General features: G+C 39.0%; 1 protein-coding gene across 6 annotated transcripts in view; it reads right to left on the bottom strand.

Annotated features, from left to right (window-relative positions):
* SNX18 (sorting nexin 18) overlaps positions 1–16,702 on the bottom strand; it is a 141,132-nt gene that overhangs the window by 108,527 nt on the left and 15,903 nt on the right. Inside the window, exon 2 of one of the 6 annotated variants that reach the window (XM_077895990.1) lies at positions 3,762–6,409. The exons of 4 other annotated variants lie outside the window; for them this stretch is intronic. In XM_077895990.1, coding sequence (XP_077752116.1) covers positions 6,156–6,409 — 254 coding nt within the window. In that variant the 3' untranslated portion in view covers positions 3,762–6,155. Of the gene's footprint in view, positions 1–3,761; positions 6,410–16,702 lie in introns of those variants that run through there. One more of the 6 variants, XR_013378490.1, reaches the window with a different exon arrangement.

The raw sequence follows: 16,702 nt of genomic DNA on the forward strand, positions 1-16,702 counted from the left end.
TAGAAATGTCTGCAATTGGTGTGAGGTCAGAGCTAAGATACTAAACACTGAGCATACTGCCCCTCATAGTCCTAGACTTCAAGTACATTATTTTTAAGGGGTGAAAGCAGCACACATCAATACAATCATTGGCAATCTGGTGAATAAAAACAGAATTCTGAGCTGTCTTCTGCAGATATTTCTAAAGAGCTGCAGGACCACTTTCTAAATAAACTGGTAGTTAGCTCTTTAAGGCCAAGTGGGGAGCCTTATTGGAAAGGGGTTCTCTCTGGAGAGCTGAGCTCCTCCCAACCCCAATAGGAGGAATTTGATGAGTCTGTGAGGTGGAGAATGAGAATGGAATATGCGAGGACGCTGTGCAGGATTTTGGGAGCACTTACCCAGAGAGGGGTCTGGAGCTGGGGCTGAGCTGGATCAGGAGAGAGCAAGTCAAAGCAGGTAGAAGGTGAAAAGAGCTGTGCCGAAAGCAGGATCTCCTGCCTGACTGGGACCCAAGTGTGGATTCCTTAATTTTCCATAGCACAACTGATACAAGGATTTATGGTTAAATTCTTCATCTTATCCCTTCTTGCATAAACATGGAGAATCTTTATTGTTCTTACTCCTGCCATGGTTTGGGCTCAAGGCTTTTGATTTGTCATTCAATTTTCACAAGACTTCTGTGAAGGGGATACTATATCCCTTGCAGATAGAAAACTGAGAGATGAAGTGACTAGTTCAAGGTCACACAGTGTTAGGGCATGTGGCTATTATTTATTAAGTACCTCCTTCTGGAATTTTTATCACTTCCCTTGTTATTTATAAAGGTAGTACTGCAAAATGATCGAGGACTTTACTTACTGTTTAATCTAATCACCCTCAATAATTCCATAAAAGCTAAGTACACCTGTCCTACCACTGAGGAAACTGAGGCTCAGTGTGGGTTGGTGAGTTGTCATTCAGAGTAGAAAAGCTAGGTTGTGACCCCTAGCTCCAATGCACTGCCATTCTCATTTGTAATGCTGGGTCAGCTTCCCCACTGTGCTTGCAGACAAGTCCAACAGCTCAGCAGTTATTAAGCCCCGAGAGCCATTTCCTGAAGCGACTGAAAATTTAAACCACTACTAAAATAAGGTCTGATGCATCTGGCCCCTTCCAAGTTAGAAAGCATTTCCAGATAGGCTGATGGGACTCAAAGCAACAGAAAACCACATTTCTAAACCCCTCTGAAGGTAGCTTCATAGGGACAACTGGCCTTGTCCTAGGCAGACTATTGGTACAAGTTCACCCAAGGAAGTCAAACTGTTCTTCAAACCAGGCACCACTATAGCAGTACTGGAGCTCCATCTCAGCCACAAGAATGATGGGATTGGGACATCCTGGGAATAGTGCCAAGTGGAGAAACCAGTGATCTCTAGAAAGGCTTTAGCCATGACCCAATCCCAGATTAACTGCGCCCTAGCTCAGAGGCCTGGAATGGAGGCAGATGCTCAGCTGGTTTCTCCAGGTTCCCAATCTTAGATCCCTGGCACCACATCCTTCTGTACTCTGCCCAGAAGTCTATTTCACCACTTCCCAGAGTTTACTATGTGAAGAATTCTGTTGCTACTACCTGTGACCAAGTGGAACTTGCCATGGCTAACTGTAACCCTGACTAACTGGAATTAAACATTTGACTTGACATTAGTGTCTAGGGTTCTACTGGGCCCATTCTTTTTCCTTTTTTTTTTTTTGCTGGGGCCATTCTTGAGGCAACTGAAACCTGTTTATATTTGCATGGAGGTGGGAGATGGAGAGAAGGGGAAACTATTGGGTTTTGGTTCTTTTCCTGTCTCCCTTTGTATCACTATGGAAACATTACATTTGCCTGCTTCCCCCATTGAGACTGAGCAGAGTAGCACATAAACAGTTGGGGATGTGGTGACAGAACCACAGGCTCTCATCTTTCTCAAAAGAAATGAATAAAAAGAGGAGACTTTCAGAGCTTCCCTTTGCACTTTCATGTCCAGTGCACAAAGCAGAACAGAATACCTATTGATCTAGTAGTGGGGACCTGGGAAACGTGCTGGGGTTTCTAAAAAGCAGGGAAATGGCATCCAATGTAACCTGGTTTATATTAGCACAGGTGTGAGCCAAATCCCTATTTGACTCTCAGCTCCATCACTCAGTTTGTGTAATCTTAAAAATAGAGGCAAAAATAAATAGATGCCTCTGATCCTTTTAATTCATCTATAAATGGGAGATGAAATCTCCAGGCTTATTGTGAGGACTCCCAGATGAAGTCCATTTTAAGGGGTTACAACTATTTCCTTTCTTCCCTCACATGCCCTGTAAGAGAACCTCTCCATCTCATCATACCCACTCCACCCCCACCCCACGACGGACCTGTCCAACTTGAGTCAGATGTCCCCAACTGTCCTAAGGAACCCTGTGAACTAAACCATGTCTGGTCCAGTTTAGACATATTGAAGATGCTGAGAAAGCCAAGCCATAAGCCATAGGAGGAAAAAAAGAAAACAGAATAAAAGATTCATAAAGAAAAGAAGTTGACAGATTACAAAGCCCCACACAGAAGGCAAACTTAGTTCCAGATGGGATTTGTCCTCATGTGGGATTCACCAGGTCCCTTTACCATGATCCTTTATATCTTGAATTAGGATGGTTTGAGCTATCCTATTTCTGGCAATCAACAGCGACAGACCCCAAGAAAGATGATGTGAAGTACTTTACTCAGGTACCTATGATGGGTCAGGTGCTAGACTCACAGCAGCTATTATTTCAAAACAACTCACTCACAATTTACTGCTATATGCTTAACAGTTATGAAAGATACTAACATAAGCAGATATTCAGTGGGACTGCCCGAATGGCTTATGGGCTTGAATCAAACAAACTAGCTGGTTTCATAAACAATGCCTATTGCAACTGCAGATGGAAGCTTGGGACAGTGAAGACACTCTTCTATTTTTCTATATTACGTCTTTCACATTAAATAAATGCCTCCTTGACTACTGGAGAAAAAATAATTGTAATATTCCACTGAAGCTGAGAAATAAAGCGACCTTTGTTTATTTTTTTTAAAAGATAAACATGACTGATCTACACTGATCGTGACATTTGAGCGAAATAAAAACAATGTTCAACATTTTTAGTCTATAAATAATTCCCTAATTTCACTTATTCTGTTAGCCAAAGATAAGACTGCAAATGAGAGAACTGGATAATGCTTATTGATTTAAAGGTATCAGACATGGTATTTGATTCTGAAGAAATGAAGACATAAATGGGAAAAAAAGCTTATAGCAACGAACTTAGTAAAGAATGACATTTAAAGGTTGATACATGAATTTTACATGCTTGACTTAACAGACTAAAACATTTTCAAGTCCTTAATTATAAGAACAGCAGCAAAACTTAAGACAATTAAAAACTGGCATTTAAGAATCTGCTGTGTTGTTACCAATACATGTAAGACAACTGTATCCGTGAAGCCCAAGAAACTACTCTATTCCCAATTACTAATCTATTCAAGCCAACGTGCACGGACTTTGTTTCACTTTCGAATGTGTTCCCTTGTTCTGAGTTTAAACTGTACCTTTAGATACAGCAGCCTGAGCGTAATGGGGTTATAATGCATGGCTGCAGACCCAGTCTCACTGCATGACAATTACAGCACATCAACAATTGTAATTAAAATAGCAAAACCAGGCTTGAGTGGACGCCCTCATGTTGTAAATACATCACATATCAAAATTACAAATTACAGAAATAAAGACAAATAATAGCATGAAGGGCATGATAGTTTATTTTAAAAAATTGTACCACACTGATCATAATGACCAGCATACACATTATGATGGCTTTTCTCTTGGGTATTAACATTGCAGTATTTTTGTATACTGAAATGTTTCAATAGGACCAAGAACGTTAGAGAAATAAAGATCTAGATGAAAATGAACACTAATAATTCTGGTGTCCTACCCCCACAGAATTCATTTAAACCCCTTATGAATCAGTGGCATTATAAATGTTATATAGTTATGAAGAACAAAAGTTCTCTTCTAAGTAGGCAGCATGAACTTATACCTCCTTGTACTTTAATCTTTAGTTTTTATAATTTAAGCTATGTCCACCCTGGCTAAAGCACAATCATAAAGACACCTCAGATAATTTCCATACTACCACTGCACAACTTTAGTGATTTTTACTTAAAAAAAAAAAAAATTCAAACCATCATCAAAATAAAGAGGCAAATAAAACTGATTTTCAAATCATTTGAAAAGCATAGTGCTTATCTGTCTGATATAGGCTCAAACTTAAATTAAATGCTATAATTATAATCTCCAAACTTCTGCAATAAAATTAACATATATATATGGGTTTTGTTTATAGAACTGTATTTTGCAATCAATCAACAAGAGAAAGTTACTTTTAGAGAGCAATGTATTTGGTTACAATTCCATGTATCTGTAGTAGAGATGAAGCCACATGATGTTAAATCTGGCTCTAAGTTACCTAAGGTATAAAATTCTGATCAAAATTATGATACTCTGATCTTAAAAATTCAACCCACATGAGATGATTTTTTAGAGTAAATTTGCTGTTATTACTTCAATAATCGTTTCTTTTTTGACTGTCTGCAAATTGACCCTTTCTTTTTTGATCAATGTGACTCACCAATATTTCAAATTGACCTCTTTACTTGCATTCTACCATTTCAATATCCAGGGATTTCTGAGGCAGTATAAGTTTGACTTCATAAAAACAGTAGATACTTTAACCTTTCAGTGACAATTTTTAAATCTGTAAACTCAAAAATCACATTATTTATAGCTCAGCAACTATAAAAACATTGAGATTTTGGCATCTGAAGCCAGAATCTCTTTGTGCTTTTTAAATTAAGCTGCTTTTGAATCTTTTTGGTATTTATCAGCCATTCATATTTCCCTTATAATAATAAAAGAATATACTTAAAGTAATTTTTAAGGTTAAATGTCCTGGGGGCTTATCAATATTTTTTTTAAGTTATTTTTTTCCTTCTGCATTTGGAATAGTAGAAATTATTTCTGGTCCCTCCTTAGATCAACCAACACTACTTTCAATCACGTATAACACTGAATTTTACAGACATCCCTGAAAAGTTTTTGATTAAGTAAACGAGTGAATCACAGTGGAGTCTCAATCAGTTAACAGTGTAGATCCATTAAAAAAAAAAAAAAAAATCACACTGAATATTAAAATCTTCAAGCTAAAAAAAAAGAAAGAAAAGAAAACCCTCCTAAGAATTAAAACCAAGTGTGTGTCATCACTGATTCTGTGCTTGTATCCCCAACTGATCAGACTCCTCCTTCTCTGTGTTATAAGACATGTTCGTTTCAATCTCCACACCAAGTCTCCAGGACACTTGAGTGAAGAGGCTATGCTACTACAGCATCTAAGGGAATAGAGTGGCACCATTTTCTTCCCTAATAGACTTCATATTGAAAGATGAGCATCAGGTCTCCCTCTATAGCGCTCACCGGCATGTATCAGGAGACAAAATTTGCCCTGCAAACTGATGACGGCTGATCCTCCCACCCCGCCTCCAGCGCCAATATGAGGTTACCAACAGGTTTGTCATTATATGCACTGGCCTTTCACTCTTTCAATCAGAAAAGTTGTGATTACTTAAAAAAAGGGAGGGGGGTGGAGAAATGAAAAACCAAGAGTTTAAAGGCACAAAGTCGCATAGCTGCTCTAGTTGGAGTTTGTAAACAGAGAATAGGTTGAATTTAGGTAATCCCAATCTATGAGAGTAAAAAGGCATCCACAGCAGGCTTTTATCCAGCCAGCTTCTTTGAGACCCTTCATGGGTTTTGAGGTCTACAAAGTATGCACTAAAATACCCATACTTCAAAAAGCAATAAGGCAAATAGTATAATCATTATTCCAAAAGTTACAATGGTAGTGTAGGCATACAGAGTATAATTTAGTTACAATGTGTGGTACTGTTTCTATTATATAACCATATTAACTGTTTCTTTCCTACATAATTATATATTCAGCGAGCTTCAGTTGAACACAAAACCATCCTTGTACCACCACTGATAGTTGGCAATAGCTCTTTGATAGCAGTTTTTATTCTGCCGTAGAAATATCCTTGAACTGAAAGAAGTTCACAACCCAATGTCCAGTCATTAAACACTATCATATTTGTGAAGAGCTTCTTCCAACTTCTGTGTCACTTTTTGGAAAAATATTATTTGCTGTTGTAAGAAATGCTGCATCTGTGATTTAAAGTCTCTTACTCGAATTTGATGGAAGTGGTGAATTTCAGCCAAAGTGGCAAAAGAAATAGTGTTACAGCGATCTTGAATGCCATCAGCCTTCTGGACTTCCATCTTCCCTTCTTCCACATGTCGCCTACTCTCCTTTACTTTGGTAAGAGCTCCTGTAGTTAAAAAAAAATTAATTAAGTATATATACACATGTATCCCAATGGCATAGCTACATAGTAAGCAGACTCTTGAGCATTATAAATACTTCCCTAAACTATTTAAAGCCCTTTGGAACTTAAAGAGATGACTGTTATTAATAAAAAAAAAAAAGAAGAAGAAGAAGAAGAAATCTGATAGGGTTTCTGAAAACCCCTCCACTGCTGCAATTCTAATTCTCAAAATTAGCACTTGCCAGTGACCAAGTATCTATAGTAGGTTTCATCTCTTCCAAACAGAGATACTATACATAACAAATAAACTACAAGGAACTGTCTCTAAAAATACAAACCAAGAAACTGTGATCTTCACTTAGGAGAAAAAGTGTGGCACCATTACAAACACTTTATAATAAGAAAGTTATCTATAAACACCATACCCCAAAGAAGGTGCAAATCTAATTCCTCAGAAAGTCTTACTGAAGAATTATTATAGAAGACTCTGGAAGTAGACTCTGAAACATGTTAACATGTTTGTGCCAACTTGGGTTGTGTTTTAGAAATCATGCTATTCATAGAGGGGGCTTGGAAATGATGGAGTCTACAATGCAAGGCTGCCTCAATTGGGCTGGCCAAGCCTGTGTCTTATTGGCAATGAAGGAGCAAGTCTAAGTTCTACCAGGAGACTCACACACAGAGTACTGAGACTCTGTGAACTAAGAATTTGCCACCTTTTCTTTAGGGGCTGTAAAGATCATTTTGAGTCTGCCCTAGTGATGATCTGGGAATGAAGCCAGGGATACCATAGCTTCCTGTCAAGAAATGTCACCAAAGGGTGTGTGCAAGGAGGAAGGAAAGGGACAGTCACTCTGGCAGGTGTCACATGAGGGAAGACCTTCCTCCAGAAGCATCATTATATGAAGACACTAAGAGCTAAGGACGTTTAGGGGTAGGAGACAAAGAATCTTCATGGGTTCTTAGAAATGAATGATGATAAAACTCAAATCACTTGAACATGGCCAGTTCAAGAACTTGGATTTCTTGACTCCATCTAGTACTTACTCTACTAACCCATGATGAAAGGTGAGAGAGAAATGTCTAGGACACCTGGCTGGGCAGTCTATACCATGGTGATACTAAGGGGGACAAAAGAAGGGAACCTGTTTAGGAGGAGGTGAGAAAGCTGAGGAATTTCTCCTAAATAATATACAGTTAAACCTAGCATTACATAAAACCCTTAGAGGTTAAACAGCATGCTTGTTTTTGGGGTGCATTTTTGGCATAGCTCAAAGACTTGAGAAATTAAAAGTATAATATGTATGTATTTAAGATATGTATTTAAGATATGTATGTACATGAAGTCTTCAAGTGAGAAGCAGTAGAGACTTGCACTTGATCCCACAGAGACACGGGGCAGGGCTTCCATGTAGAGATTATTTGCATTAACACGGCTTTAAGAAGAACCCTGACCATCCCACCAGGAAGCCATCCCTCTGAAAGTGGGCACTTATCATGCACCTGCCATTGCTGACCAGACTAGTGAACCCATGAAATCTGCCGGCTTGTCATTTATACTAAAGAGAAAGAACTCTTCCCACAAAAAGAGAAAAATAATTTTTATAGCAATTTTATCTTTCTTAAATTTGTACAAGTCTCACAATTTATATACAAAATTAAAGTCAAAAAGACCAAGAAAGCATAGGAGATACCACTACAGGAAAATTTTTTCAAAGAGGACTGAGAATATGAAATCATGAAATACACATTTAAAATGGCAGAGAGAGAGAGGGAGGAGGAAGTAAAGAGAAAAGGCTCGGGTGATTTGACTATTTCATCACGATTCCACTCCCAGGTATCTAAGACCACTGGGCAAACAGTGAGGACACGCAGCATCCTACCCTGTGCATCCATGATGCATCCGTGCAACATGCTTCAAGTATTCCTCATTCTAGTTACTAGAACCTGAAGAATAGAGCAGGTTCTGCATACAGGGATTCTGAAGCATGGCCCAGAGCTGGGTGTTCATGTCTACAAGTTGCAGCTTGTCCAACTCTACATGAGATCACCATATTCTCTGAAACTACCCACTATTATACGGAATTGCAGTTGTGCATTTCTAAAAAGCAGCTTAAAAGTGAACAAATCTGAAGTTTCTGCAATTTATCACATAGGTATACATGGGTATACATTTTGGACAAGTATTAAATCTCTCTGAGGCCTAAGGACATTTGGCATTTAACACCTTTAAGTTTTTTAAATATATATCCTAAAGGAGTCAATGGGGATTTAAGACTCATTTTTCTTCCAAGTATAAATTTAGTAAACAACACAAATGCTGCTACCTTCAAAGTCCCCAAAAGGTTCAGCTCTGCAGCAAAGATTTTAATTTGTTTAACAAACGTTTATGGAGGACCTAATGTGCACAGAGAGCATGTTGCTACAACAGGGAGATTCATATATTTCAGCATTCAAGACCCCATCCCCTCTACATTCTCGAGGAAGCCATTTGGCAAAGCACACAAATAAAGACACAATCAGGACATGACATGACATAGGACCGTAAAGTACATAATTCTGCATAGAAGTTAATTATGTCTTTTTCCAAGATAATATGTTAAATTGTGTCACAAGGGAAAATGCTAGAGACCTACTAGATGCCAGGCACTATGATGAGGACAAAGTTGGGGGTGGGAAGTGGGCAGGGACCAAGTATATATAAAAAATAAATGTTAGCTTACAAAAACAGTAATAATATATGCCAGGCACTATCCTAAAATTTGTATGTAACCACAAAAGACCCTGAATAGCCAAAGCCATCTTGAAAAAGAAGAATAAACCTGGAAGCATCACAATTCCAGATTTCAAGATATACTACTACAAAGCTGTAGTAATCCAAACAGTATAGTACTGGCACAAAAATAGACAAAGGTCAATGGAACAGAAAGAAGAGCCCAGAAACAAACTCACGTTTTTACAGTCGATTACTACAAAGGAGGCAAGAATTTACAATGGGAAAAAGACTAGAAGCAGTGCTAGGAAAAGTGGACAGCTATGTGCAAAATATTGAAACTGGACCACTTTCTTATACCATGAACAAAAATAAACTCAAAATGGATTAAAGACCAAAATGTAGGATCCTGAAACCCTAAAATTCCTAGCAGAGAACTAGGCAGTAATTTCTTTGACATCAGTGATAGACACTTTTCCTAGGTATGACTTTTCTGGCAAGGGAAACAAAAGCAAAGTTAAACTATTGGGACTATACCAAAATAAAATGTTTTTGCACAGCAAAAAAAAAAAAAACTATCAACAAAAAAACTACCTACTGCACTGGATATTTGCAAATGATATATCTGATAAGGGATTAATATCTAAAATATATAAATGACTTCTACAACTCAACACCAAAAAAACTAAAACATTAATATATAATTTAATAAATATATATTATATATCTAATAAATATATAAATGACTTCTACGACTCAACACCAAAAAATTTAAAAAATAAGCAGAGGATCTGGACACTTTCCCCAAAGAAGACATACAGATGGCCAACAGATACATGAAAAGATGCTCAACATCACACATCAAGGCAAATGCAAATTAAAACCACAATAAACTATCACTTTACACCTGTCAGAATGACAAGAAACAAAAAACACAAGAAAAAAACAAGTATTAGGGAGGCTGTGGAGAAAAGGGAACCCCCACACATTGTAGGAATGCAAATTGGTGTGGTCACTGTGGAAAACAGTATGGAGTTTCCAAAAAATTAAAAATAGAATTATCACATGATCCAGCAATTCCACTATTGGGTATTTGCCCAAAGGAAATAAAAACACTAATTCAAAAAGATATATGCACCCTTATGCTTACTGCAGCATTATTTGCAATGGCCAAGATATGGAAGCAACCAAAAAGTCCTCGATAGAAGAATGGATTTTAAAAACGTGTGATACAACACACACACACACACACACACACACACACACACGGGAATATTACTCAGCCATAAAAATTAATGATATCTTGCCATTTGCAACAACATGGATGGAGCAAGAAGGTATGACACTAAGTGAAATAAGTCAGCCAGAGAGACACAGATACCATATACTCTCACTCATATGTGGAATTTAAGAAACAAAACAAAGGGGGAAAAGAGACAAACAAAACAGACTCTTAAATGCAGAGAACAAACTGATTGTTACCAGAGGGGAGGTAGGGTATGGGTGAAAAAGATAAAGGAGATTAAGAGTATCTTAATGAGCACTGAGTAATGTACTTAATTGTTGAATCATTATATTGTACATGTGACACTAATGTAACACTGTATGTTATACTTGTCTAAAATATATACATATATACACACATATATACGCTAGGCACTTTTCACATACTATCACTATCACTAACCCTACTGCAATTTTAAAACAGACATTACTCTTATTTTTACAAGAAAACTGGGGAAGCTACTCAACCTCTCTGAGTATCAAACTGGCCAGGTACCCAGGTAAGATGTGGAGATGGAATGTGAATGCATGACTGGCTTCAAAGCAAACACTATTTAGAAAAGAAATTGAAGCCTGAGTGGGCAAAAGAGCCAGGTGGGCCTAGGTGAGCAGGATGCTGGGGCGGGGAGTGGGGGGCGGTAAAAGTAAAAGCTAGGCAGCTGAGAATCAGCTATTTCTTCTCCTTTTGGCCAATGGCCTCCCCACATGCCCTCTAACTGTGGACAAGGCTCTTGTACTGCCCTCTGTACCTTCCTTATTAAGTCCCTGGCTTCTATTTTGATCCACAATTCAGAAGGCCTTGCTAGTATATAAAAGAACTACATAGGTTTTGAAAATTTCTCTCTGGAATCTTTAACGTCACAGAATTCAATAATTGTGCCTGTAAAGCAATCTCATATTTATAAGATGTCTGATTTTCTTGTCTTTGTAACAACACTTGGGGGGCCACAGAATGAAACTTTGAAAAAATAGCACATATTTGATTATTTGCTATGATTTTGAAAAATCTAAGCCCAAATTTACATGGGGTAAAGGAGGTGTCTTTCTCTTGCTTATTCTCATCCTCTATCTGCTTAGATCCTATTGAAAGATTATATAAATTAAGAACTACAACCAAAAATAGTAACATATAATCTCTTTAGGAATACAGAGACCTTGCCTCTGTTTTGCTCTGAGCAGCTGGACATCCCAGAGGGGAAAAAAAAAATTACTTTATTTGCAAACTAGGAAGGACACAACAAACCATTAAGGAGAATAAGCACCCAAAGGCCAATTCCACTTGGAATTCATTTTAACCCATTTACTGCAATTCAAATCCATTAACATAATGTATCAGGATTACAGAAACAGGGTGATAAGAGAGATAAGATACTTGTTTTTTTTTTTTCTTTTTAAAGACATAGTTCCTCTTGGGGGCTCAAATTATTTTTTAAGGTGACTTAAGTTACTGAAACAGTTAAGGAAGGACCTTATACAAATCAGCACATGAAGGTATTAAACAGTACTATTTATTTATTTATTTATTTATTTATTTATTTATTTATTATTTTTAAACAGTACATTTTAAATGTACAAACTCTGGTAGAATGGTGAGTGCCATGAATAAGCAAGGAATTGTGAAGTTGTACCATGGATCAAGAGCAAATTTTAAAACCACCTTCTTTTTAACTGAAATGTAGCTAAACACTGACTTACTCCCAGATCGGCTCTCAGAAGAAAGGAGTAACAAGTTGACAGCACTATACTTTTTAAAAAATTATTAAGAATTCCTGAGTAGATCCTGAGTTAAAGGGACAGCAGCCCAGTTCCTTGTATGAGCAGCCAGCTGCTGGCTGTTAATGTTCAGGATGACGACAACATCCTAAACCAATTATCTTTTGTAAAGCATTTTGCAAAGTTTTAAAAATATATATTATTTCCTTTATGAAGAAAGACATTTTGGTTTTAAGTATTCATCTCACAACCCTCCATCTAGTGTTTCCACATACATTTCAACACATAGGAAGGGTTTAGTGTGATTTCTTTCTTGTGAGAAAGCTAAAGTCAAAGTATTCAGTAAACTAGTTGTAGAAGTTAATTGACCAGTTTACTGTCTGGGATTAAACGGGGAAAAAAAAAAGTGTCATCTTTTGAATAGCTCAAGCTGTCCATCTATCTTTTCTTTCTTTTTCTTTTCTTTCTTTCTTTCTTTCTTTCTTTCTTTCTTTCTTTCTTTCTTTCTTTCTTTCTTTCTTTCTCTTTCTTTTTTTTCTTCCTTCCTTCCTTCCTTTCTTTCTTTTAAAGATTTATTTATTTATTTATGATAGACATAGAGAGAGAGAGGCAGAGACACAGGAGGAGGGAGAAGCAGGCTCCATGCTGGGAGCCCGACGCGGGACTCGATCCCGACGCGGGACTCGATCCCGAGACTCCAGGATGGCGCCCTGGGCCAAAGGCAGGCGCTAAACACTGAGCCACCCAGGGATCCCTCAAGCTGTCCATCTGAACAAATTGCAAGGGTGTTTCAACTCTTGGGCTCTGACCAACAGAACTACCCTCTGAACTTCCCCAGAAGCTTCCCTCTACCCAACCGGCACCCACGGTTCTCTAAACCCTGGGTCCTATCAAATGAACACACTTTCCCAACAGAAATGGTATGACAAACACTGGCTGGATATAAATTAAATCGGTATTACTCGAATTTGGGTTTTGTCCTAAGTGGCTCTATGCCCACAGTTGGGGGTGACAGTCATCAAACTGGAAATTAATCTGTATATGTTTCTACATGTCACACATTTTCATATTTACAATGCTAAATATCGCAGGACAGGCAGAGATAGCCAAATTTTCAATCAGGTTTAGCCTCTAAGGAGTGAGAAGCTGAAGAAAAAAAAAAAAAAAAAAAAAAAAAACACTGGGGCAGAGTTAGATCACTACAAACTTGCTACTTCAGGATGGCTTCACAAATTGATTTGCAGCTCCCTAGGAGCAGGAGCAGGGGCTTGGTGGGACCAGCTGCGGAGCTCTAACAAGGCCTTACAGCGTCAGCTCAACATTCTCTCAGTGGCACTGCTTCGTACCAAACCCAGGAGGAGTGTAAATAACCAAAAACCTGGCCCAGAATCCAAAGAACAAAGGGAACACACATTTTTATCACGGAATAAATACAAAAACAGGCAAAGGTTTTCTAAATCTCCACTTTTTAAGTGGCTAATTTAGAAAGATTTTGCCTCCTGTCAGCTTCCTCCCCTCACAAACCTCATCCCACCACATGGCCTTCGACACAGAAATGGAAATTAAAGAACACAGCAGAGGAACTACACCAGAAAGTCCAAGATCCTAAGTGGTCACCGTTGGATTAAACAGGCGCCCCTGCAATACTCATGGGTAGGACAATGGCTTTAAAACAAAAGAAAATTGTGAAAATAGAGGTGATCAGAGGGTAAAACATTTAGAATGGGAATAGAAGGACTTAACTATGTTTTTGAGCTACAGTTTAGACATTAGGTAGTTGCATCTGGAATAATATAGGAGCTAAGATTTTATTATGAAGGGAAAGCGTTGGCAAGAATTAAATTCTGAGATTAAGCAAGAAGGGACTGACAACAGGGCAGTGCGAGTACATTCTTCTTCATAAAGTAAAACAGCCAAGAGAATGGTAACATTTCCGTTTTAGAGGAAAAGAAACCTGTAAAAGGGTAACACATGAAACACTGCAGCCTCCCCAAGTCACACAACTAAAAATACATTCTCCTATTTGAAGTACTGGAAAAAGTTATGATTGAAAGTGAGGCAGCATATGTCAACCATTCCCCATGATTGTGCTCCCAAACAGGCAACAGTAACCCAGCTGCACCCCCACGACACCAGGCTGAGTCTAGGGTGTTTCAGCGACCACTCTGCCTCGGGGATCTGTGGAAGGAGGCAGAAAGGAAGAGAGACTGCCTCCCAGAAAGGCTTACAGGTTAAGAATGAACTTTTGGTTGCGCACTCCATTGATTAGAGGGGTGAATAATTAGAATTTCTCCACAAAATAGAAAGTTCACTGAGGAACTAAGACTATTTCAAAAGTAGGGGCAGGAACCCAGAGGACTTTCTTCTCCTCACTCCAGCCCTGACAAGACACCCACTGGAGAAGCCAATAGGGCTGATTCTGGGAGGACAAGCTGGTTGCCAGAGTTTGTTTGTGTGTGTGTGTGTGTGTGTGTGTGTGTGTGTGTTGGTGTTGTTTACTTAAGAGCTTGAAAGGGCCTTAGAAGAGTTTTTGGTACAATTCTCTCAATTTTACAAGTCAGAGGCTAAGTGGCTTGTCCAAAGTACCACAGCTAGTGCAGCGTTCATGGTACAGTGGTGAGCATGGCTACCTTTCAAAGTACCACAGCTACTTCATGACAAAGAATACACCCCCCATCCATACCTGCCAGCCAGTCCTGCCCCTTTCCATGTAACACTCCCTGCAGGACCTCTGCTCCACTCTGTTGAAGAGGGTCCCCTCCCTTCCACAGTAGGAGTGATAAAACAAAAACTACGCCAGTATTTTCACTTTGCTTTGGGACCTGTTATTAACACAAACTCCTGGACTTCTCTGACATTGTGAGCTGATTCTGCACATGCCAAATTCCTTCCTAACAGGTTCATTTTTATACTTACCCCAATTGCCCAGGCTCAAAGAAAGGCTTCTCTGCCCCCTAGCCTATCACTATACCAAGCTCCACGGAAATTATGTCCTAAATTCAATCCCATTCCTCTCCTACCATTTTCTTTGGATCTTACCAATGGGAGCCGTCTCATACAGTTTTAAAGCATGCTCAGGCTAGAAAGAATTAACTACGTCATGCTTCATAATCCATATGTGCTCAATTTCCAAGGGATTATATTATGCATGTTTCCAAAGAATACAAAACAATTACAACTAAGGAATTTAATCATATGACAGGGTTCATTAATATTATAACTTCAAAGGACTCAAACTCAAGTCTATTTTATGGATTAAATTATGACCTAGGAAGTCAGCACCATTTTCAAAAGCATCCTATTTTTTATATAACATTAACTTATTTCCATCAGTAAAAACTGTTTAAGAAGCATTTCAGTGTCTTTTTGGTCTTTGTAAAATCAAAGTAGGGAAGGTCTGGTGTCATCTAGTCAATTAACAAGTATCAACGGCCCACTGCACGCTGAACCGGCAAACGCAGCCGGTCGCACGAAACTGTATCATTTCCTTCTGATTTACACAGACAAATCACTTTCCTGCTAACTTCTGACCCTGCAAAACAGGGCAGACAGGGGAGAAAAATCCTTGCAAACACTGTACTGCTTCAGGCATTTTAACCAGGGAGAGCCTTCTCCTCAGTTGAAGGTGTTGTGTGGCCTCCTCTCAGCTGCCCTCTTTATGCCTCCTCAGGCTCCCACAGGGCTTGTTGGCTGCTCCCACAGCTCCCACCTCCAGCCGGGGCCAGTGTCAGCACCTGAACTTTGCCTTCCTTCCTTCAACCAACTCTCTTATGTTCAGTATGTTTTGTCTCTCCTAAGACCAATTACATAAAAGGCCTAGTCACTAAGCAACAGGGATCCAAGGGCTACATTTTCTCCCGTTAAAAAAAAAAAAAAGCAGGGGCGGGGGGAAGCCAGCATTTTATTTAATTTCGAAATCACGAATGTGGCAAAAACAGTAACTCGATTTTCTGTCTTTCCAGGGCTTTGCCCCAGAAAACCCACCAAGCCATGGTGTGAGGGGCAGAACAGGAGATGGGCTGAAAGGCAATACAGCTGAGTAGAAGTTGCCCAAGACTGGATGAGGCCTGTTTTCCTTCATTCCCTCCTACACATGAAACATCGAAAGAAAATGCTAATTTGGTCAAAGTGACCAATTTGCTCTCACCCTCTCATCACTGGTCCCCACACCCTCCCGCCCTGCTCACTCCTTATTAACTTCTTCCGCTCCCCTTTCCTTCCTCCCTTTCGGTTTCCACCCACCCACTGGGTGATTACTCTTTCTCCTCTCTGCTTCAATATTTACTTTTCAATATTTTTTGAATAAAACATCTCAAAAAACAAAGGACAACAACATCCACTTCACAGGCAGAATGGCTGTGCATCCAAGCAAAACAGTCCTATGGGAATCACACCTCCTGTGCAAACCTGTGCTCTGTGTCTCATTTCCTTCTCTTTAACCTCAAAAGAAAAGCAATTATCATTCCCATTTTCAGAGGTGGAAAGTGAAGTTTAGGGAAGGTAAATCATTTCACTGAAGATGTCTGGCTGCATGGGAACTGGGTCTGCCCAGCTTCCCAACTTAGGTAGTTAGTTCCCTTGTACTT

This window comes from Canis aureus, chromosome 4, assembly GCF_053574225.1.
Source record: "Canis aureus isolate CA01 chromosome 4, VMU_Caureus_v.1.0, whole genome shotgun sequence".
NCBI lineage: Eukaryota > Metazoa > Chordata > Mammalia > Carnivora > Canidae > Canis > Canis aureus.